This window comes from Mastomys coucha, unplaced genomic scaffold (assembly GCF_008632895.1).
Source record: "Mastomys coucha isolate ucsf_1 unplaced genomic scaffold, UCSF_Mcou_1 pScaffold18, whole genome shotgun sequence".
NCBI classification, from domain to species: Eukaryota; Metazoa; Chordata; class Mammalia; order Rodentia; family Muridae; genus Mastomys; species Mastomys coucha.
The window spans coordinates 73,296,288-73,320,309 of NW_022196900.1; the positions used below are offsets into that span (position 1 = coordinate 73,296,288).

General features: G+C 41.6%; 2 protein-coding genes across 8 annotated transcripts in view; one reads left to right on the plus strand and one right to left on the minus strand.

Moving 5' to 3' along the window:
* Positions 1–24,022, plus strand: part of Efcab14 (EF-hand calcium binding domain 14) — a 43,935-nt gene that overhangs the window by 16,930 nt on the left and 2,983 nt on the right. For 2 of the 5 annotated variants that reach the window (XR_004121006.1, XR_004121005.1), the window contains 8 exons: positions 3,281–3,391; positions 5,121–5,207; positions 6,161–6,352; positions 8,297–8,377; positions 10,532–10,643; positions 14,756–14,875; positions 16,497–16,664; positions 20,281–20,882. Coding sequence is in view for 3 of the 5 variants with exons in the window: in XM_031378243.1 (XP_031234103.1) it covers positions 3,281–3,391; positions 5,121–5,207; positions 6,161–6,352; positions 8,297–8,377; positions 10,532–10,643; positions 14,756–14,875; positions 16,497–16,672 (879 nt within the window). In the remaining 2 variants the exon portion in view is untranslated. Of the gene's footprint in view, positions 1–3,280; positions 3,392–5,120; positions 5,208–6,160; positions 6,353–8,296; positions 8,378–10,531; positions 10,644–14,755; positions 14,876–16,496; positions 16,836–20,280; positions 20,883–24,022 lie in introns of those variants that run through there. The other 3 variants (XM_031378243.1, XM_031378244.1, XM_031378242.1) reach the window with 2 other exon arrangements.
* The window catches only part of Tex38 (testis expressed 38), a 5,778-nt gene continuing 3,856 nt past the window's right edge, over positions 22,101–24,022 (minus strand). Inside the window, exons 1-2 of one of the 3 annotated variants that reach the window (XM_031378251.1) lie at positions 23,262–23,398; positions 22,101–22,825 (exon numbers count right to left, since the gene is read on the minus strand). In XM_031378251.1, the coding sequence (XP_031234111.1) occupies positions 22,272–22,825; positions 23,262–23,295 (588 nt within the window). In that variant the 5' untranslated portion in view covers positions 23,296–23,398 and the 3' untranslated portion in view covers positions 22,101–22,271. Of the gene's footprint in view, positions 22,877–23,261; positions 23,399–24,022 lie in introns of those variants that run through there. The other 2 variants (XM_031378249.1, XM_031378250.1) reach the window with 2 other exon arrangements.

Sequence of the window (24,022 nt, forward strand, 5' to 3'; positions counted from 1 at the left end):
TGTTACACTTCATGACCAGTTGTGGATGAGAGCTACTTTAAACCTCTGCTTTTCCATGATTGGAAAGGAGTTCAATTGTTTGTTTTGTTTTGCTGCTTAAAGATGATCTAAAATGCCGGGCGGTGGTGGCACACGCCTTTAGTCCCAGCACTTGGGAGGCAGAGGCAGGTGGATTTCTGAGTTTGAGCCAGCCTGGTCTACAGAGTGAGTTCCAGGATAGCCAGGGCTATACAGAGAAACTCTGTCTCAAAAAAACAAAAAAGCAAAACAAAACAAAACAAAACAAATGATCTAATCTAAAATGAATGCTGAAGTTAAAAATTAGGGAGCAGGTTGTGACAAGGGTATTTTAAACACTGTGGGGTATAAATTGAAAAAAAAAATTACTTTAGGTATTATTTTCTAAAGGCGTTTGAATAAGTCCTAAACGAGTACTTGTGTGTACACCATAGATTCCAGGGCTGGCAGAGAGCACTGCATAGTTTCTGTTTATTTGGCCCTGGTATGTAGACGTAGCAGACACGTCCCAGCCAGAAGGTCGAGAGCAAGGGATGTCTAGAGCTGGACAGGGAGTGAAAAAGAGGCAGGAGGGGGACAGGTTTCTCATTGAACATGGGGACCATCATCCTCACAACAAGAAATGAAAGAAGGATTGTTAGGAATTAGAGCTCTTTGCACAGTGAGTTTTAAATCTAGGATTTATGCCTTTTAAAAGTTAGCCTGTGATGTTTGCTTCAATTATATTCCAGACTCTGTCCATAAATTTCTAAATTGTTATACAAAGTGAGAAATTTCTAAACCACAAACAAAAATAAAACTTGATGTTTTACAACCACAACATTGTGTAACTTGCTACTTGTCCAGTATGGCCATCTGCTCTCAGAGTTTAAATTAGAAAGGTCGAGGCAGCGTTAAGAAGGCAGACTCTTACCATTACTCCCAAGAATCAAGTGGGAAAGACAGGCCTCTATAGCTTTACAGAGGCAAACCTTGGCAGTCTTGCATTAGAAAAGGAAACTGGCTTGTTCTTGTTCTCTAACTCAATAAACACTTGAGGAGCTTTCTCCAGTGTGTACCAGGCACTTTGCAGTTGCTAGGAATACTAGTTTCAGACTTTCATTCTAGGATTTACATGATCTGTCAGCTGCTTTCCTAAAAAACAACCCCTAAACAAGAGCTCACTATCTTCCTGTGTCCTGACAGGCTGAGCCAGTCAGCCAGTGAGCATTCTCAAACAGTAGGTGTCTTTGAGCGTCCGTGGCTTTTTGCAACAACAGGGCTTACATAGCATACTGGCTTAAAGACTACCCCAAATGTTCTCTCTTTGCCATCCCACTGGACACTGCTTTTATTGCAAATGATGATGCACTTTTGAAATGGTAATTCATCTCCAAAACTCAGCTAGCTTTCATTTATATCATGTAATTTTCTAAATATTGGAAGTGTTATCATCTCTTGTTCTCTTTAAGGTCTTGTTTCAGTGTAATTTTAAAAACTTGAGTTGGAGGCTGGGGATGCACTTCTGTGGGTGGAGTACTTACCTAGCATCCACAAAGCCCTAGGTATGATTCCCAGAACCACATAAAACCAGTTGTGGTGATGTAGGCCTATAATCCCCACACATGGAAAGTGAAGGCAGGAGGATCAGAAGTTCAAAATTATCCTTGGGTATATGGCATGACCTCCTCAAAACAATAACTCTGGTTAAAAATACTAATGTCACAAAAATAAATACATAAATAAATAAAACTAATGTTACAGTGTAAATTGATGGTATATGAAGGTATAAAACCCATCAAATAATATTCTTTTGGATTTTTTTTTTTTTAAGTAACTAATGGAGACTAAAGAGATTGATTGTTGGTTAAGAACACATACTGCTCTTGCCAGAGACTAGTTTGGTTCCTGTAACTTTAGCTCCAAGGGATGCAGCGACCTCTTCTGGCCTCCACAGGCACTTGGATTCACATGCACACACCCACAACATACACTCATGCATAATTTCTTAATTTTTAAAAGATAACTTCTGAGCCATGCCCTCTGTATGCTTGGGTTCTTTAGGACTAATAAGAGCAAAATAAGTAGTTGCCCTTACCTAACTACACTCACTGCCGACAGAGTTCTACTGCCAGCTGGGTTTCCCAGAGCCAAAAATTACACCCAACCAATTTTGCTCAAAAGTTATCACTTAATATTCCTGACTGTTGACAGTCAGCAGCATTGGCTCTGGCCATCTGTTTGCCTGCAGTGTTTAACACACATAGTTTAAGGGTGGGTATATTATCCATGAGTTCCAGACTTTTTTATTTTATTTTTTTAGTATTTGGCTGTTATAAATAATTTTTTAAGAAAATATCTTTTATTTTAGAAAGATTGTTATTTTCCTTAATTGGGAAAATAGCTTAACTTACATTTATTTATGGGAAAATATTCATATAAAGAATGAATGTTTGTTTTTTATTAAGTGTTTCAGTATAAGTTACATGGAATTCATAGTTTGAATATAGTTGAAATAATTAAAATATGTAATTATAATCAGTGTTTTAATGTAAATTAAAATCACAGCATGACACTTTACTGCCATTAGAATGGGCAAAATTTTTAAGTTAACAGCACCTATATTTTAATTATATAAAGTAATATGAACTCTCTTAAATATTGGAAATGGGACTATAAAATGGCACAACCATTTTAGAAGGTTATATGTAAGTTTTTTAGTAAGTTAGACATAGATCTGCCATATGGTCAGCTGTTCATCTATGCATTGTGGTAATGAGAAACTGAAGGGAGATGAGGGCACAAGACCACATGAAGACTACCTCATGAATGCTTAGAGCAGCTCTATTTGTTCAGTGTCAAATAGTAAAAATAGCCCAAATGTCTACTGACCGTTGAGTAAACAGGTTGATGAAACCATACCAATGACGTGTAACATGCTGATAAGCTTAGATATAAATGAATCTCAGTTGTACTTGGTGAAAGAAGACATACTAAAAAACATCTTAGAAAGTATATGCTCATTGTTCCCTTTATGTAAAGCTCTAGAAAATGCAGACTGACATATAGAGACAGGAAATGAATAAATGGTTGCCTTGGGTCAGAAAGGGGAAATTACAGAGAGGCATGAAGAAACTAGAGTGGGAGATAGTGTCTGTTGCTTTTATTGTGGAAATAGTTTCACAGGCTTACTGCGCATTTTGAATACATGCATAGATTGCATGTCAATTACGCTTAGTTAAGCTCTTGAAAGGGCTGACATTCCTACATTGTTTCTATGCAGAGTGTGGCTTCCATGGGCAATACTTTAAACAGTGTCCACCTTGCTGTAGAGGCAATGCAGAAGACTCTGGATGAACAAAAGACAGCCTTGGAGCTACTGCAGGGCAGTATGGTAAGAGCTGCAAGCATGACGGACAGTCAGCATGCTCCTGGTCACCATTTCTTGTGTTAGGCATGACACTAATTTTCCACTGAGCTGAGCAGACACTACTCTACCTGCTTTAAAAAAAAAAAAAAAAGCAGTGTGGACTCATCAGTCTGCAGTCTGTGAGTCAAACAGTTAAGGTAGATGGGATTGAAAGCAAGGTCTTTTGTAAACATGGTATTGGAGGAGATGCTCATAATACATTTTCCAAAGATGGAACAGAAGTGATAGAAAGAGATCAGGAAGGTGTCAGAAAGAAGGAGACAGAAATTGAAAACTGTCTCATTTATCAGTGCAAAGTAAACCACTCCAGCAAGTTATTATTTCTCACTCTCTGAGCATCAGGGATGTGAGCAACATTTTATACCCTGGTGCTGAGAGACCATCTACAGCATCTAGAGGGAAGAATGGTCATCTTAGGTGGTCCAGCTCCCTCTAGGTGTCAATGGAATGCAGCACTATATATGATCTAAAATACGTGGAATCCATCCTGTACCAGCCCCTGATATGAGCTCAGGGAACCCACAGAATAGTGAGAAGTAAGACATTTTTGTTGTTTCAACCCCAAAATTTGAAGATGACTTCTTATGCTTCAGTGGAAGCAAAGGCTTGCCATTTCCAGCTGCCTCAGTCTCCTCATGGAGCTCCACACACAAGTCCCCACAGTCATCCAGGCAATGACCACTTTGTAACAGTTCCCCGGAGGGCTTATGAAGGTAAGGAAAGGGGGCAGCCCTTGCTGTCCTGATGGAGAAACAAGCTGACTTCAGATTCTAAACTTAGCAGTTTGTTCCAAAGAACCTGAACTGGATTAGAGTTCCAGAAAGGGTTTTCATGTCTTCAGAACCAGTGCTCACTGTTGTTAGTGAGCCACTGTTGTTTCTAGTGGGGCTAACCCAAAAGGAGAAGTTTCAGTGTAGGTATCCAGACACCTCGCTTCTGCCACTGAGGACCTCTGTAACCCATAATAATAAAGACCTCTCCATCTCACCACTCCTCGGTCTGGCCAGCCTGGTCTACTGAGTGAGTTCCAGGACAGCCAGGGCTACACAGAGAAACCCTGTCTTGAAGAAAAAAAAAAAGGGAAAAAAAAGAAAAACTGTTTTGCCAGTTATACTGTTGAAGTTGAATCAGCACCTTCCACAACTACTGATAACAGTTCTTCCTACTAGCACACTGTACTAACCTATGGCTCCAAAGGAATCAGCTAGGGTGAAAATGTGTCAAAGCATGAGATACTTAGATCTCTATAGCAGTGGGGAGGAAAGGGAAGAGTCACCCTCCAGTGTAGATGTCAACATACCTGTAAGGGAAAACCAATCATATATGTATTCGCTGTGAATTAAATTATGCAGTTTTCCTGCAGTATAGATAATGAAGGAGAGGACAGAGGAGTTTCTGAGGAATTCTTTCCATTAAGAAACTGAAAAGCATATTAAGAGGAGCTCAGATTCCTGGGATAATCTGTGTGCTGCTATCCAGCCTCTGCTTCAGGCTGGGCACCCTCAAAAGCCCATGGTACCTTTGACACATGTCAGATGGGTCACACTGTAAGTTTTGGGGAACTACTGTAGATTAATCTGTAGCTATATCCTGGGAAGGCACGTGTGTTCCAGGACCATCCAGATGGTTAAGTAACCTAGTAGCTAATTGTTGCTTGTATACTAACTTCCATTTGTGTTGACATTTCTTAAAGGAGACCAATGGAAGCAACCAAATCTTGCCATCGCCTTCACCTCCATCAGAACTTGACAATAAAACCCACAGTGAAAGTGCAAAACAGGTACTTGTTGCTTGGGAATATGGTGGGCCATGGAGGCAGTCTGAGGCTGTGGTCTTCACATACAGTGCCCTAGCAGGTGCCTCATACATCACCCCTGCCTGAGAGCTGAGCAGAAAGGGATACATGCTGGTACTTGGGAATTCTGTCTCTTCTGCATACTCTGTTTCCTCCCTCATGTCAACCAATGGAGTAAATTCCTTTTCGCATCTTGAAAGATATAAAATGACCAGATTATCCTGAAACTATGACAAGTAGCAGCCAGGGCAAGGGAAGGATGGGTGAAGAATCTAGAAAGACAGCTGTTTTGAGCCACAGAAAACTCTAAGAATGTTGAGAAACATATTCTTGAAACTTGGTGTTTTCTAAAGTCTGAAGATAAAAGGCAGGAGAGGAGGACATGAGGGATACTGGGATCAGAATGTCATTAGAGAGAGTAAAGGAAATCTTCTCTAAAAATTTCTGTCCTGAGTTTAATGCCCTATACAGTCTATAGTCATCATTCCTCTTTAAGTAGTAATCACTACTAGAAGATGTCAATAAAAATAATTGAGTCTTGTACTAAATAATGCACTACTTGCTGTGCTTTTCTTTATATGAGCCAATTCAGTAATTGGTATTGTTCCTAAGGTAGTTTTGTTCTGACCAATTAGGCTAATGGGACTTCCGTTAATAACCTACCAGCAAGTGAGGTAAACGTTGGGAAAATAATTCCCAAACTCACCACTTTGAGGGACCAGAGTAGGAGCTTGCAGAGAGTTCTCTTCTTCACCCTCCTATCTAGCTGAAGCCAAACAGCCCAAGAGAGGGCATGGTGGGAACAGTTTAGAGTAGGAAGAACAAAGCAGATCTAGGCAGTTGGTGGTCACAGCCAGGAGAAGTGAGTACCTTACCCTGCCCTGCTTGTCTAGTCGCAGTGTTAGGTGGATCTACAACTCAGTTTATTTCCAATCTAGGATATCCTGTACCTGCACAACTCCTTAGAGGAAGTCAACAGTACTGTAGTGGGATACCAGGAACAGAATGACCTTAAACTCAAGGGGATGAGTGAGACCCTCAGTAACCTGACACAGAGACTCAGCCTGATAGAAAGCAATGTGGTTGCACTGAGCAGGGCAGAACAGAAAACAAACGTGACTTCCAGCATGGTAAGCTTTTCAGATCCACTGTGACATGTTCTTTGTTGGTGTGTGTTGTCTGTGTGTAGATGATCCTCCCCATCCTCATGTGAACAGTAGTGTGCCACACTTGAGAGACTACACATTTGTTTTGTCCTTAACTTACATCTGCTTTAAGACATACAACAGCTCTCTGAAATGAGTAGCACAGGATTTACGTGTGTGTTTGAAAGGGGTGATATCAAGGGTCAGTTTAAACACACCAACTCACTACAGCTTATTGGCAGAAACGACAAGTCTCTCACAGTGTTGCCAGTGGTCTGTCAGGTAGGAACATGTGGGCATGTATTTCCTTTTCTTCTTTTCTTTTCTTTTCTCTTAAGATGTTAGAAGTGGTGAGAGTGACAGGTACAAAAACCTTGTGCCATTTTTTTTTTAACCCTGAACTTGCCTTACAGATTCATCCTGCTTCTGTCAGCATAGAGGAAACCTTTTGCATATGTTAGGAAACCCATTTAAACAGATGAAGTTGCTTCTATAAACAAACCCAACCAATAAGATCACACAGAAAAAAATAGAAAGGAGAAAGGGAATCAGTTAGGAAGGAGATTAGCAGAAGTGGGGGGAACACAGGATTAATGGGGAGTGGATTGAGGTGCTTATGATAAATATATTCTGTACATGGATGAAAATATAATGAAACCCATCATTATAATTAATATATGCTAATAAAAACATTTTTAAACAGATGAAGTCAGAGCAGTTCAGCTTCCGAGGTCAATGAGTTTTTTTCTGTCTTAGAGAACTGAGTGACCCACTAAATCACTGAAGCTCGCTGGCTGTGAGGGCTTCTGGTTTTCATGATCTCGTGAATAGTGTTTGCTTTTAACCACATTTCATCTGTACATCATGCTGGGATTCGTGAGGATCATTTCATTAACAGTGATAGGTCTCACTTTTAAAGGTTTCATAGAGCAAAGACATGTGCACATTTTTTTGATGGAAATTATACTGTAAATTCAAGAAACAGTCAAAGCTGGGAGCCCACTCATGAGATGGAGCCCTGGCATGGGGTTAGAAATGCTTAAGCTGGCTCTGCCACAATGAACCTTGGCAAGCTGCCTGAAAATGGCTTTGAAGGGTTGGGTAGAAAGACCTGTCCCTTTCTGCCTGGCCTTCCTGCTTTACAAGAGTGTGTAATTTACTACAAAGCTGTGAAGATTAAAGGAGTCCTAGATTTTAAAGCCTTTTTGAACTCATCTAAGCTAAGTAGAGGCTAAGAACTTTGGGTGATTTGATGAATAGTGTGCCTTGAAGGTTTTTCAGAGCTTATTGTGAAAACTTACCACGCCATAGCCCTTGCTGTCTCTGCCCTCCCCTTTTTATTTTTATCCAGCAAAGAAAATCAGTAATAGTATCCATCTGTCCTACTATTTCTTCCAACAGCGTCACGCCAAGCCTGGATCAGGGTAGAAGTTACACTCCCTTTTATACTGCAGTTTTAAAGTTTGTGAATAAAACATTTAGAAGCCTTTATTCCACTTTGTCTCCTTGTGCCCTTCCCCATTCTCTTCTCTTCTACTCCTTTGCCATTTGTGTTTAAAGTGATTCAGAGCCCTTAAATAAATGTGAGCAATTTGTTTAAGAAGTATTAAGTCTCAGAGTTGGAGAGATGGCTCAACTGGTAAAGTGGATGCCACACAAGCAGGAAGAACCAAGTTCAGAACCCCAGCACCACATAAAAACCAGACACAGTGGCATGAATCTGAAACCCATTTGTTCTGGGGTTGAGTGGAGACAGGCTGGCCAGCCAACCTAGCCAAAATGGCTACTTCCAGGTTCAGTAAGAGACCCTGTCTCAAAAACACGCACTCGAGTGTGCACACACACACACACATATGCACAAGTGTTTGATGTCATTTAAGTTTTAATGTCTCCCCTTAACCTTTTCTTCTATTTTCTTTGCCCTCTAAGATGGGGAATAGGGCTGCCACTCTGAAAAGCGAGTCTTTGGTGAACAACAGAGCTGATACTGTAAAGATCCAAAACATAAAGGTAAGGAACAGGAAGCTTCTGTAGAGTGAAAACAAACTCCTACAACCAGCCATCCCCTCTGGAAGGGGCACTTGATCTCCTGTGACAAACTCCACGACAGAGCAGTTAGTAGGTTCAGGTGTTGGTGAATGAATGAAAATCACATTAGGCACATACCTTGTACTAAGCATTTTACTAGGAGCTAGAATGGCCACAGTGAATGAGGCAGATATGTGATCCCTGTGGTGGCCCAGCTCAAGACTGAACAGACAGTCACAAGTCTAATCAGTCCTGCAGTACAAAAGTGTGGGGTATGATGCAGGCATTGAGAGGGATCATGTTGGTGTTCCCAAGGAAGCAACTAGTAAGCTGAGACAGTTATTGTCCTAGTTCGCTTTTGTTGCTGTGATAAACACCATGACCAAAAACAACATGGGGTGGAAGTTTGTTATATCCTATGGGTTCCAGTCCATTATCAAGGGAAGCCAAGGCAGGAGCTTGAAGCAGAAGCTGTGGAGGAATGCCAAACTGGTTTATCAGCTCCTGTTCTTAAACACCCCAGGCCCACCTGCCTAGGGATGTTGCCACTCTCAGTGAGCTGTGCTCTCCTAAGTTAACTAGCAATTAAGACAAAGCCCTATGCACATATCCACAGGCAGATGAAGGCGGCTCCTCAGCTGAGGGTCCCTCTTCCCGAGTAACACTAGTTTGTGTCAAGTTGACAAAAATTAATTAGCACAATTATCTAAACTAACAATAGGGGACATAGATGATCTAAAAATGGTGTCCAGCTTAAAAATCATTTCACATTTAAATTGCATTCTTTGATAGTCCTGTTAAGTTCTGCTGAGATAAAGGGAGGGCCAGGAAGACTGAGTTAGTGCAGCATAATCTGAGATGCACATAGTGTTTGAGTGCAGAGGATAGGAAGTTCCTAGGCCATGAACTTAGCTAAAACCAAGGCTTAGATGTAAAGCTTTCTGACTTTCCTTTTTGATCCTTAGCAAATTTGTATTGTCTGGATAAAGTCATGTGTTAACAGATGGTTAATATTAGAAAGTAGTAGTAACTTGAGCAGTAATTCATATCTTAACAGTCAGATCAGCACACAGCAACCACACTTCTGCCTAAGTCTCTGGCTTTACTTTTAGATCCCTTGTGTGTTAGAACTCACACCAGTCAGTCAGTCTCTCCATATTATCTCATCAAAGCATCCCAACCAGATCCAACTTCTGCTGTCAATAAGCATGTAGCATCTAGGTTTGTTCCTATGTTCATATTGGGTCCCCCTAAATAAACCCAGTAGCCATTGTACAGTAACTATTAGGATATACATAAAGATAGAACAGGGACATGCTAGCTCACTGAGTGAGGCATGAGATGCATTGGTGCTCCTAAGCACAGGGCTAGGCCTTTTCATACAGGAAACGGATGCCAACTAGGAGAGCTAGGCTGCTCTCTTTACAATTAAGTCTATTGTTTTATGTTACACCTTAGATAAAGTTGAATAACAGGCTGTGTGTGGATAGGGAAGACTTTAGACTCAAGTAAAATATTACAACTCCTACTTTGTGTCTCTTGACAGTTCTTGTCACCAGTTAAATCATCATAGTGGATCATTGGGTGAATCGGGAATACTTGTGGTTTCATTGGGTTCTGGTGGGTTTTTACTTGTGGTTTCATTGGGTTCTGGTGGGTTTTGTTTCCCTTTTTTTTTTTTTTTTTTTTTTTTTTTTTTTTTTTTTTTTTTTTTAATTTTCCTTCAGATGACATGGTCACAAAGTGATGGGATATCCGAGGCAGTTTTTCTTAGTGCAAAATAGCTCCAGAAAATAGTGTCCCCATCTTTTAGTAAGCAGGTGCTACACAGGCACCTGAGTAAGGGCACATTTTCTTTACTGCTGACATATGCATACCTTCCTCTATCAGTGGACTGTTCACAGTGAAACAGATCATAGAGAATGTAATATCCTCATAACCCCCTTTAAACCCAGCTGAACACTTATCAACACTGAGCCCCAAAGACAGCCCTAGTATTTGTCCATCCCTTCGTTGACCTTAAAGGGGACTGTGTAACGGTCAGCCTTACATGCGGAATGTGTTTTGGAAATACAGCAGAAGCTTCAGTGAGGTGTTACCCCATCTTAAGCTTTATCTGATCTTTGTTTTGGGCAGAAGAAAGATAATTCAAATTCTCAGGTATCTGAGCTTCAGGAAAAACTGCAGCTGATCAGTGCTCTGACAAACAAACCTGAAAGCAACAGGCCTCCAGAGACCACAGGTGAAGGTAAGCAGCTAGCTGGCTTCTGAATATTTCACGCAGGCTTGGGCAGCCTGTCTCCCACACAGGGAGTAAGGGACGGTGTCCGCCAGCACTGATGGGAACGAATGAGTGATGCCTGAGCGCACCGAGCTGAGGCTGATGCACCTCGCTTTCATTTAGCAAAAGCCCATTTTGTACTTGATTTGTACTCTAGTCTATTAAGGGGAGAACGGGTAATGTTTAGCTGGAAATAGACTTCTCCATGCTGCCTGCATCCAATTATAGGCAAAAATGTTACTGTCATAGCTTACATTAAACCAGTCCTAAATGTTATGTTTCTGTTACTGTGAGTGCATAAAATTTACTTAAATATTAGTCCTCCTCAAAGTCATTAACAGGTAATGATGGAACTCTTCAATTTGCAGGCCACTTAGCTTTAAGTAAGGACACACTAATCAATATTATTAGATGCATTAATTAACATCCACTGATTTAGGACTTGTGAGGCTATAACAAGATACTAGACAGTATTGGCTTTGACCTCCCTGGTTCAAGTGTTCTTCGAGAGCTTTGGAGCTGTAGAGTAGCTTCCCTCAGATTCTTTCCTCTGAGAAACAGAACTATGTTGAAGGTCTTCTAAACACTGCCTATATCTTACTATATAGCATTCTTATGGTATTGTGGCTAGTGGCTCATGCCCCCAGCCTAGACTTAATAGCCTATTTCCCAAGAAGTCAAAAGACTTGTCCAACTCAAGTTTTAGCATCTGTCTTAGTCAGGGTTTCTATTCCTGTATAAAAACATCATGACCAAGAAGCAAGTTGGGGAGGAAAGGGTTTGTTCAGCTTATACGTCCACATTGCTGTTTATCACCAAAGGAAGTCAGGACTGGAATTCACACAGGGTAGGAACTTGGAGGCAGGAGTGAATGCAGAAGCCGTGGAGGAATGCTGCTTACTGGCTTGCTTCCCCTGGCTTGCTCAGCCTGCTTTCTTATAGAACCAGGCCCACCAGCACAGGGATGGCACCACCCACAGTGGGCTGGGCCCTCCCCCTTGATCACTAATTGAAAAACTGTCAAGAGGAAGCTCCACTCCCAGGTGCTCTAACACACCCAGGATCAGAGATGAGGAGGGACACAACATCTGTCCCAACACCGGGAATAACTGGGACCAGCGGGACCAGGCACACAGGAACTCCGCCAGCCCAGTGGCTCAGGTTGCTTCCAGTCTGTCTGGGCTGGCTGGTGCCCTGAGTGCAAGCTCCGCAGCCAGTCCCAAAACACCCAGGGGAAGCTCTACTCCCAGGTGCTCTAACATGCCCAGGATCACAGGATCACAGAGACAGCTTGACTCTGAGGAGTTCTGACACAGCTAGGATCACAGGAAGGACAGGCTCCAGTCAGATTTAGCAAGGGCAGGTAGCACTAGAGGTAACCTGATGGTGCGGAGCAAGAATAAAAGCAACACAAACCAAGGTTACTTGACATCATCAGAACTCAATATTCCTACCATAGCAACTCCTGGACACACCATCACACCCAAAAAGCAAGATTAAGATCTGAAATCACGTCTCATGATGATGATACAGGACTTTAAGAAAGACATAAATAGTACCCTCAAAGAAATACAGGAAAACACAGATAAACAGCTAGAAGCCCTTCAAGAGGAAACAAAAATCCCTTAAAGAACTACAGGAAAACACAATCAAACAGGTGAAGGAAATGAGCAAAAACATCCAGAATCTAAAAATGGAAATAGAAACAATAAATCAGAAAGAGAGACAACCCTGGAGATAGAAAACCTAGGAAAGAAATCAGGAGTCATAGATGCAAGCATCACCAACAGAATACAAGAGATAGAAGAGAGAATCTCAGGGGCAGAAGACACCATAGAAAACATTGACACAACAGTCAAAGAAAATGCAAAAAGCAAAAAGCTCCTAACCCAAAACATCCAGGAAATCCAGGACACATTGAGAAGATCAAACCTAAGGATTATAGGTATAGAAGAGAGTAGATTCCCAACTGAAAGGGACAGTAAATATCTTCAGCAAAATTATAGAAGAAAACTTCCCTAACCTAAAGAAAGAGATGCCCATGAACATACAAGAAGCCTATAGAACTCCAAAAAGACTGTACCAGAAAAGAAATTCCTCCTGTCACATAATAATAAAAACACCAAATGCACTAAACAAGGAGAGTGAGTTTTAAAAGCAGTAAGGGACAAAGGTCAAGTGACATATAAAGGCAGCCCTATCAGAATTACACCAGACTTCTCACTAGAGACTTATGAAAGCTAGAAGATCCTGGGCCGATGTCATACAGACCCTAAGAGAACACAAATGCCAGCCCAGGCTACTATACCCAGCAAAAGTCTCAATTACCATAGATGGTGAAAACAAGATATTCCATGACAAAACAAAATTTACACAATATCTTTCCACAAATCCAGCCCTACAAAGGATAATAGATGGAAAACATCAATATAAGGAGCAAAACTACACCCTAGAAGAAGCAAGAAAGTAATCTTTCAACAAATCCACACAAACATAATTCCACCTCTTACAACAAAAACGACAGGAAGTAACAATTACTTTTTCTTAATATCTTAATATGAAAATTAATATTACCAACATATCCTAATCCATTGAAATCCAAAAATATGAGGAATTAGAAATTTGTTGATTGTTATCCAATGGTCTCTCTAATTTGGTAATTGGAGAAATAGGTCCAATATTGTATAATCCATATACACTTTCAGCTTCTTTGATCATGACAGTGTCTTGCTGTGTGTAATATAAGGGTCTTGAAATCTTGCTTCTCCTCTCTCAGCCTCTCTGTTAGTAGTATTGTTTATTTCATGTTTTTACACTATGCTATGGTTTTTAGAACAGCTTATATATTTCAAAAGTATTTACATACCCAAAAGAAATGTAAACAATTAAATTGGGAAGGGGCTAGTAAGAGAACATCAAAGAGTGAGACTGAATGCTTTGCTTGACGTTTGTAACTCTCTCAAGTTACCACAGTAAGAGCCAAGATTTTAAGCTCTACTAAATATAAAACAAAAACACTTTATTTATGTTCATTTAAGAAAATATTAGTACTGATGTATTATTTTGAAATATGCAGTTAATACGTTTGGAGTTATTTAAATTTATATTGATAAAAACGTATATATTTTCAGTATTGCCATAGACAAGCATCTATATAAGACTGTTAAATTAATTGTTGTTTTATATCAAACAACTTTTATAATACTCATTTTTATTGTTATAATATTTTATAAATTTTAAAGAATATGACAAAAAAAGATATTGTAGATATTGAAGGGGTCTCTGGGAGGAGTTAGGATACAAAAGGAAAACAAGAATGTAATTTAGTTCTGTTTACTTAAAATGTTTTTAAATGTTACAAATACAGATAAATTGAAATCATAACTTTTCTCATCATAATGCAATAAAACTTAAAAAAAAAAAGAAAGAAAAGAAAAAATGTTTTATAGCTGGATCTCATGGAGTATTTCCTCAAGAGGGCTCCTTTCTCTGTGATTACTCCAGCTTGTAACCAAACCAGCCAGTCCAGCATCTAAGCATAGACGACAGTAAGATAGGTAGGGCCTAAAGTATGGTCAATTTGGGGTTGTTGTTGTTTTTTTTTAAATATTTGCAAGTTATCATTGAGTTGGTATTCAAATCTAAATACAAAAATTCATTCATGTTTCATATAGACATTGCCCATATACATATGGCCTGGTGTTAATTTTATTTGGTATTTTTAGGTCACCTTTATTTGACTATGACCTATCACATGAAATCATACATGGAATTTTCCACCTGTGTCTATCCTCTGAAAGCTTTTGATTTGGGGCATTTCAGATTTTCAGATTAGGGCTATTCACCTGTGCCAGGTTCTGCTTCAGACCTTAATGTAGTTCTAATCCCTCTTCACTTGTCCACACACATCCTTCAGTCTGTATCTTTAACTTCATAATTACACTGCTACCTTAACTCTCAGCAACTTCTCTTAAATTAAATATACCTGCTACAGTACTAGAAGTACAGTACATTACTTTGATACTAATTTAATTTGATGTTAAATTTGATTGTAATAAAGGTATATGTGTTTGCTACAGAGCAAGTACAGAACGTCACATCCAATCCTTCAAGATTGCCAGAATTTTCACACCTTCTTAGAGCCCAAACTGAGACCCAACTAAAACCTATCTCCCTGCCTGGGATTTCTAGCATTAAAGGTAATGTTAATGGTGGAAATGTTCAAGGTTGTAATTGTTATAACTTGCTGTTTTTCTTGTTTAAAAATAAAAGCATACTAATGAACTGGAGAGATATTCAGGCGGCTAAAGACTTGAGTTCAGTCCCCAGAACCCATGTGAAAAAAGCCAGGTGTGGTGGCACGCACTCTTAATAATTCCAGCACTGGGAATATGGAGACAAGTGGATTCTTGGGGCTCAGTGCCCAGCCAGCCTAACCCACCTGTTGAGTTCCAAGCTAGTAAGAAACATTTTCTTAAAAACAAAAAGGTGAACAGAGACCAGAGAGATAGCTCAGTGCCTGAGAGCACTTACAGCCTAATGACCCAGAACTACGATAAAGACAAAAGCAGAGAGTGGAGTATGAAGTTGTCCTCTGACCTCTACATGTCATACGTGTATTCCCACACCCACACACATCATACACAACCAAACATCATAATAACCTCTTTTAAAAGGTGAACAGTACCTGAGATTGCCCTCTGGCCTCCACATGTCTGCAAACACACAGAAGCACACACACACACAATTTACATCTAACATCGTTGGGCCACATACAGAAAGCTGCCTAAGTCTAAACAGCAGATAATTGGTTGAGACAGAATTCAAGAAGAGGCTGACTCTAAAGTTTCCATACTGACTTTCTCTTAAATGTTGTTTAAGGCCTTCAGTCATTCACTAAGTAAGTGCCCTCCAGACCCCATGTCAAAGGATGGAACACACTATAAGATACAGTCTCAGCCAGTCACAGTGGCATATGCCTATAATCCCAGCTGAGGCACAAAGATAAAGAAATTGAGGCCAGCCTATGAGGTCCTGTCTCCAGAAATGTCCCTTTCTTTCCATAAGGGTAGCTTGTCTAAAGTAGAGGACAGAAAAAGCAAACACAATTCTGTTAGATTAGCAAAACAAGTCAGAGTTGACTGTTTTCCTGACAGGCCCTCCAGGATTCTGATGTGAGCAGAACAGCTATTCATACAGAGGCTATACACCAGAGCGACATCTGCCTTGTCCCCAGGAGCTTGCTGGTAGGGCTAGTCTCAATAGCCAGCTTGTTCTAGGGATCCTGTCACCACTTTCTGAGGTTGGAATTACAGAAGGGTCATCATGCCCTCCTGGCATTTGCATGTATTCTGTGGATCTAAACCATGGTCCTCACTCATGCATGATCACAAGCACTTTAACTACTGGGCTGTGATGGGGCAGGGAGGCAGCTTCTTGGAGCTACAAGAGGGCATCAGATTTCCTGAACCTGAAGTTACAAGTGGCTGGGAGCCAAACCCACAGTCCCTAAAAGAGCAGCAAGCACTCCTAACCACTGAGCCATCTCTCTACCCCTACCAGCAAGTTGGGAGACTTGTTTTGTTTTGCGGGGGGAAGGGTTTGTAGCCCTGGCTGGTCTGGAAGTTAACTGTATAGATGAAGCTACTCTCAAATCTGCAGAGATCTGCCTGCCTCTGTCCACCCACTCCCAAATGCTGAGATTAAAATGCTCACACCTGGCCAAGTAGCCTTTCTTTGAGTGCTGGGAAGTCAGTTGAAGCTATCTTAACTGTACACATAAACACACTACATGTCTCTTTTGTAATTCCTGTTTAACAGATCTTCAGGATGTATTCCATAAGATTGGTCGAGATGTGGATGAGACGCTGACCTACCAGGAACTCTGGAATTCCCTAGGTTCTGCCATGCCAAGACCAGAGACCTTGAGAGCATTTGATTCGAATGGAGATGGAAGATATTCTTTCCTGGAGCTAAGAGTGGCTTTAGGTATCTAGTCTCATCAGGCATATTTGAAATGGATGTGTAGCCTGGACTACCTAAAATCTACTTACCTAAAAAGACAAAAAAAACAAACCAAACCTCTGACTAACTCTTCAGCCCCCCAGCCCTTCACACTACTATAGCAAACACACTGTCACCTTTTAACTTGTTTGAAAACACTATTTAAAAAATTATTTTTTTAAAAAAAATTTACTTAAAGTATGATATTTAGAAATCTATGATTTCATTAAGCCAGTGAGATCTTGTAACTTAAAGTTGCCAGGAAAATAAAACCCTTTTCTCTCTTTCCTGTTTTTGAGGGGAAGAGAATTTACCTTTTAAAGCTGGAAAGTGTGTGTATATAGAGATAATAAGTCACAGTTTATATTTCATATGAATTTGCCTTAAATTAGCTGCACTTTATAGAGCCTCAGAGTATGTCTTTTCTTTGAAAGATGAGTCTCTTCTGTTTGTAAATGTATAAAATGAAAGATTGTGCATATTGTGTAGAAAGTCAGAAGACTAGCTTTGAACAGAATGAATGGATGACTTATGAGTAACTGACGGACTGCTCTGGTGGACTGAAACTCTTCACATCTCCTTAAGTCAGCCCTCCATGCTGGGGACCGCCGTAGGGTCTGAAGCTAGGGCACCAGTTCAGGTATGGATGCTGTGCAGGAGGTGCTAGTTCCAAGCTCAGGAAAGTCAGATTCTGGGCCATTGCTCCTATTCCTAACCTAAGAACCAGAGAAGTCTTACTGGCATTTTCCTCATTTTTAATTATCTTCCAAGGATTACTCAGTGGGAAATTATGTTTTCCCCTCAAGAAGTGGGTCTTCTCTGCCCACCCACTCCAGGCTACCTTAAAGTTGTAACTGCCTACCTTCAGCGCCAAGTCCAGTCTGGAATGGGAAGGTTCATGTCCTTGGTCACTATCCCAAACTAGTTGCCAGAGCACTAGAGAAAAGCTCTGAGTACCTGTGGGATTTTACCTTTAGGATAACCAAGAACTTGCTCAATTTCTTGGCAGGATGCCTAGAGCCAAAATGTGGTCAGATGAAACACGAAATCATATTCTTTCTTCCTAATTGTTCACTCAGAGGGAGCAATGGGTTTTCTGTCCAGGGGCTGCCACATGGAGCAGCATGCTTGGAGCAGGGGCCTCCTGGTAATGCGGGCAGTTTTTCCAGGCCTAAAGAGCAAGTGTGATGCTTCCCCTTTACATGCTTCATAAAGGGCAAGTCAGGAAAGGTCGGACTAGAAGGAAATCACCATTCACCAACATGTTGAGAACACTCCCAGCGTTCTTAGGAGTCTCTGGGCAACTCCAGTAGAAGACCTTACAGAACCGCATGTTGCTATAGCAGTCAGGGAACACTGGAGAGGCTCTTGTGATAGCAGGGCTGCTTTAGTAAAGACCATTGCGATTTAACTTTGTCACGTTGACCTGTCAGCGATAGATACAGTCTAGTACCTGTAACCTTTAAAGACATTTGGCTTTCTCTTTGCTTTGCTTTGCCTTGCTTTTTGTATTTTGTTTCTTTTATGTGATATTCAGCTTAGTGTTGGCTTTTCTTCCCCCAGATATTAAAGCTCAGTGAAGGCAAGATAAAGTTTTCCTGTGCATGAGTCATCTTAGCTCATGTTTCTCTCTCTTTAAATATTTTGCCTTAATGTTTGCCTTGCTCGTCTATGCTGTCACCTTCTTGGAAAGGTTAAAAATACAGTTCAAACATTATCCTGGCCCTTTAGGTAACTCTTGTTCTTCTGGCTGCCTTCTGTACTCCCCCTCTTTTTATATATATATATATATATATATATATATACACACACACATACACATATGTATACACACACACACACACACACACATCCTTACAGATTTTGTAACAACCAAATAAAGTTCTAGCAATAAATTCAATTATTCTGCTATATTTGTATATATTGTACCATAAATAGTATGTCTGTACCTGGAAGGTATTTTTTTTTTTTGAGAACTGATTTATATGAAATATACTGAGGGTAATGTAGCTTGTCCTTTTTAGTTTCAAGTTCTTATTTGTAGGCAGATACTTGCAAGACACCTTAACTCTTTGTGGTATATGCCTTTCAGTAAGGAAGCAGGATTTGTTTCTTGGTCTTTCTTCTGGTTTTTCCATGTCAAGCTTGTCTGCCAGTATCACCCCTGAGCCCTGTGATGTCTCCTAACAAACTGATCAGAGGTAGCCATAACTGTCCTCTGATCTATTAGATCTTTCTTATCCTGCCTGTGGCATTACCAGATCTCCTGGGCAGAGGTAGGTATCTTATTCTCCTTTGCTAGAAATTGGACAGTCTCACTGGCTTAGGAGCCCCAAAAACCTATCAGTTAGTGAAGATTGGGTCTTCATTTGTTTATTGTCTTAACTTGTGCATCCAGTGCCTTGTGTTAGTCAAGCTTCACCAGCCACAGATCAACTCTAAGAGAAGAACTCAATGGGAGTGGTGGTGAGTTTGGCTTTGGATTTCAATCCTTTGGCCTTAATCAGTCAGTAGCTCAGAGTACTTCCCACCTTAGTTTCTTAAAGTCTTACTCCTTGGTCCTTTACTTTATTACTGTGTACCACCTACCATAATATTTACTGAAAGACCATCCATAAGCCAGTCATGGTAGTATACACCTGTAATCCCAGCCCTTGGGAGACTGAGGCAGGAAAAATATTGAGTTCTAGTCCAGTCTGGGCTACAGAGTGAGATCTTATCTCAAATAAGTACCTGGCTTAAATATGACTGCAGTGACATTCGAGGGGGAGCAGAGCAATGGCTGCTTGGCACTTAGGGATGGGTCTAATGCAGAAGAGCTGAGGCGGACGTCTCACTTCGAGGCCAGCTCTTTTCCCTTCCATTGCAGTCTGCTCTTTACTGTGCTGGACACAGCCCCATCAGCCCCCTCCGTGGTCCCAGTGTCACAGCTGAAGATTTCGACTGTGATGGGCTCACACTCATAATGGCCTATTGAGTTGTTTTTAGTGACAGCTTTTGTTTGCTACACACCTCATTGGCTTGCTTACCATCAAGATGTGGTCCCTTCTCTCATATTCAAGCCAGAACACATTTGGGTATTCCTGAGACTTTAGAGAGCACGTATTGTTTGTTATATAAACCTAACCTACCTTGTTGTTTTCTCATATTAAGAACTGTAAATCTACTTTATATTAATGGAACTATTTTGGTAATATATAAGCAATTTTGGTTCTGTTTAGAGAGTGGATTCAAGGTTTCCATGATTTCATTTGAGCTTTACTTATTTCCTATCAATATAGCCATTTTAATTTATCTAAATAAAACATTTCCTTTCGCTCACTGTGTCTAACTAGAATCTTCCCTGCTCCCCTGATAATTAAAGGGGAAAACCTGCTCTAATCTTTATTTTTGCGGACTGCTTGCTACTTCCTCTTGAAGTCGAGGGCTATTAGTTGGGAGTACAAAACAATATCAAGAGTCTGCTTTAGGATTTTTGCCAAGGAGGCTTCTAAGACTAACAACAACAAAAAACGAAGAGCAGGAATTGTCTCTGCCGCTGGTTGCCCACCAGACCCCTCTTTAAAACCTTTGCTGAAGACACCTCATCCTCTGTTCACAGGACAGAAATCAAGCTGGAACTGGGCCAGGAGTTTCCTCCCTGATAGCCATCATAATGCATGAAGGTAGTCTGCAGGCTGCTGGGGGAGAAAAAACAACAGTCATCTGTGGACCCAGTGTGCAATGCGGCTGACCAGCCAGGCCAGGTGTGCCCACTGGTACAGTAGCAGCAACTCTGACAGGAATAACCAACCAGTTTGTTTGGATTTGAAGCGCACTCCACAACAGGGAATTCATGACTAATATCATAATCCCAATCAAAAACCTGTGGCTACGAAGATCCTAGGCCACACCACAGAGACCCATAATCAGTCAAAGTGAGGGTTAAATGTCCACCCATAAATGAGGCATTTATATATCCCCTCCAGGTTCAGGGAGTATCTTAGAAGAAAGGGCAGACAATAGAGGAGCTGCAGGAAGTCGGGGAGTAGGACAGAAGTCTGACTTTGAGCTGTTGTGGCTCTTGAATTCTCAAACCCACTGTAGCTATGACTACCAACAAACATCATGGATCTGGAAGGAGCTGCTGGAGCCCCCTCCTCTCCCTGAGGACTTAAATGTAGTTAATGGGTGCTGTGGGAGTGAGTCAATTTGTAGCCACTGGTAAGCAACCCTAATGAAATTCATCGTTTGATAGGTTTTCAGTTTTTGTTTTTTCCAAAAAAGACATGAAAGCATTTCAGTGTTTGACCTGAGGCAAAGTCTACAGGGCTCAGGCTTTAGGCATATTCGGGATGAAGAGGAAGCAAGAAAGGCTGGGGACTGAGCCTGCCCTGGTGTCCATCAGAAGCTCCATCTAGGCCCATTTTATGTGTTCAGATGGTTCAGTGGTTATGAACACTGGCTGCTTTTCCAGGGGACCCAGGTTCAATTCCCAGCACTCACATAGAGGGTCACAGTTATCTAACAACAGTTTCAGGGAATCTGATACCCTCTTCTGACATCCACAAGCACAGACATACATGAAAGTAAAATATCCTTACACATAAAATTAAAGAGGAAATTTAAAGATAGAAGTAATAAAGCCAAGTATGGGGACACAAACCTGTAATACCAGCACTTGGAAGACTGAGGCAGAAGGATCAGAAGTTTAAGGGCAGCATGGACTAAAATAGTGAGCCCTCATCTCAAAAGAGAAGATAGAAGAAAAGGAGAAAAAAGGATAAGATACAAACTATAGGTGTAATTCTAGAAGATGCTCTGACCCATTTGCCAGTCAAGTTAATGACAACCCTCCTACACTAATGCTTTTAGCCAAACTGTTCTAACAAGACAATGCTAAGCAAAGACACCATGGGGTATGGTAAAGTACTAGAGATGAGATACCAGGAAAATGTGAGCTGGAGAACTGGGACAACCAAGGCATACACCCTGGAAACCCACATCTGCATCTGAACAGGAGGGTCAGTCAGAACCGCCATTCAGCATTGTTCTTGGGAACACTAGAAATAAAGGACAAAGGCAGACAGCCAAGAAGCAATACATGGCAAACAACAGTCCAGCTATATCATACTGGCATTTGTTAGGCCTGTGACATAGCCAGTGGGCCACCATAGCTCTCAACAACTGTCCTCTTGTGACATCAGTGCTTTCCCCCTACTGAACAGCAGTGCCTGGGGACCTAGGTCAGAGCCTGGTGCTCTCTCAGGCTTTAATACTGGATGGAGGGATATTGAGTCCAGTCACAAGTATTGGTTCAGTGTCTCCCAAATGTTAATCTCAGGATCCCAAATGCAGTGGTGAAACTTATAACCAGCTTGATTTACAAAGCACCACAGTCACATTGGCTGGGACAAAAGGCATTGCCCTTCTAGGAGCAAATGAGACAGAGGAGAAACTTGGACTTTATTTTTTTTTTTTTAAGTCTGTGGCTTTAAACCTCTCACCAGGTGGCTCTGACTTCCTTGTTAGTACCAACTCCTCGAGGTTATCTCTGTTTTCTACCAAAGGGAGCCTTTGGTACTTGCAGCTCCCACCCTCAAATAGAGGAAACTACAGCTCTGAAGCAAAAGGCTTGGCATTAAAGCAGTTTGTTCCTCGAGCCAACGTTGGGAGGGAACAGAAATTAACCTTCCTTTCAGGGCTGTTAGTCAAAGGGTAGGAGACTGAGTGGTTCAACATGGGAGGCAGATGGCAGAGGGATAGGGCAAAAGGCACCTCCTGAAAGATGGGAGGTGGGAATGGGGAGGCAGTCCGAGGCTGTGTCATTGCTGAAGACTGGGGCTGCTTTGGAATACCCAAAACATGTTCCAAGAGATCAGAGGCTTCACCTCTGGGGCTGCTGTCTTGCACGATGTAGTTCCTGTCTTCAGAGAGATCTGACTCCCACAAAGAATCTGGATTCTGAACTTCCGACTCAGTCTTGGTGACAGCAGGGGGAGGACCCGTGTTAATGGTTGCATTCATGCCATGGTAACGCCGCTTGTTTACCCAGTACAACAGTGGGCTGTAGGGGAATGTGGCAGCTCTCATCACTTCCACCCACTGCTGGGCACGTTCTTCTCTTTGCAAGTTCTTCTTCCAGTGCAGAAAGAGTATGCAGCTTCCTATTAGCACAGAACACAGCCCCAGGAATCCAATGCACAAGGAGATCCACACTAAGGCAGTGAGAGAGAGAGAGAGACAGAGAGAGAGAGAGAAAGGCTGGCTGATGTGCGTAATGTACAGCTGTTTTTCACTCCCCTCCTTGACCTCCTCACTAGTCACTCTTCCTGTTCTCTCAGTTCCTCCCCTGCCTCCTCATTCTCCAGCTCAACACTAGACTTCCAGTTTCCTTAAGAGATCATTTTAGCTGTTTACAGATGAGAAACATTAGGTCTAAAAGGGGTAAGGACTCAGCCTCCCAGGAGTCTTTAGTTTCTAGAAAAGATAATCATCTAATTGCTTAGCACTTCAAGAAGCCCCCACTCCTCTACCCATGCAAATTGTTCCTATGCCCAAGAGCACAACATGTGGGGCAAGGACTAGAGATGCTACACTTACTGCCAGAGAAGTTTGGGTCCTTTTGGGAATCCATAAAGGTCAATCTTGGCCTCCAGCCTATCACTCTGGGGAGAGGAAATTCACACTACTCCACCAATAGGAGTCCTCAGAAGGCCCAGGCCTCATTGTTCTCTAAAGGAAAGGTCATCAGGTTCTGTCCAACTGGCATTCCAGGGACAATGTTTGTGGAGCCTATCCAGTGACCTGTAGTAAACAACATCTACTGCTTCTACCAAAGACTGACTGAGGCACCCGGAGAGTTGTCTGCCCAGTTCCTTACAGTGAATCCATAGAGCAGCCCCAGGCCAGGATCAAGGAGCTAACTATGTGGTTGGTGATTAAGGAAATACCACTGGGTACCTTCCCCAGTGCCCACTAGGACAGAGCACACAGAGCATTGGGCATGTCTGTCCTCAACAAATCTTGGACCAAGTTGTCAGAAGAAAACCAGCTCAAGAGAACCAAGTGGTCAGTCCCCCTTTGACTCCTATAATCTCTTATTTCTGCTTTCTTTCCTTCCCTCAACAGGTGCTGGCAAGTGTTCTTGGGCCCTGTGGGAGCTCTCCTCTATCTGGTCCTGCATCCCTTTCCCAGCTAACTTTCCTTCCTTCATCCTGAGTACTCCATTCCCTTCTGGCCAGGCCATCAAACATCCCCCTACACACACACACACACACACCACATTGGATTTTTGCTGATGGGGCTTTCTCCCTCTGAATGCTGCTCTTCTTTTACAGATGGGTACTGCCCATCCCACCCAC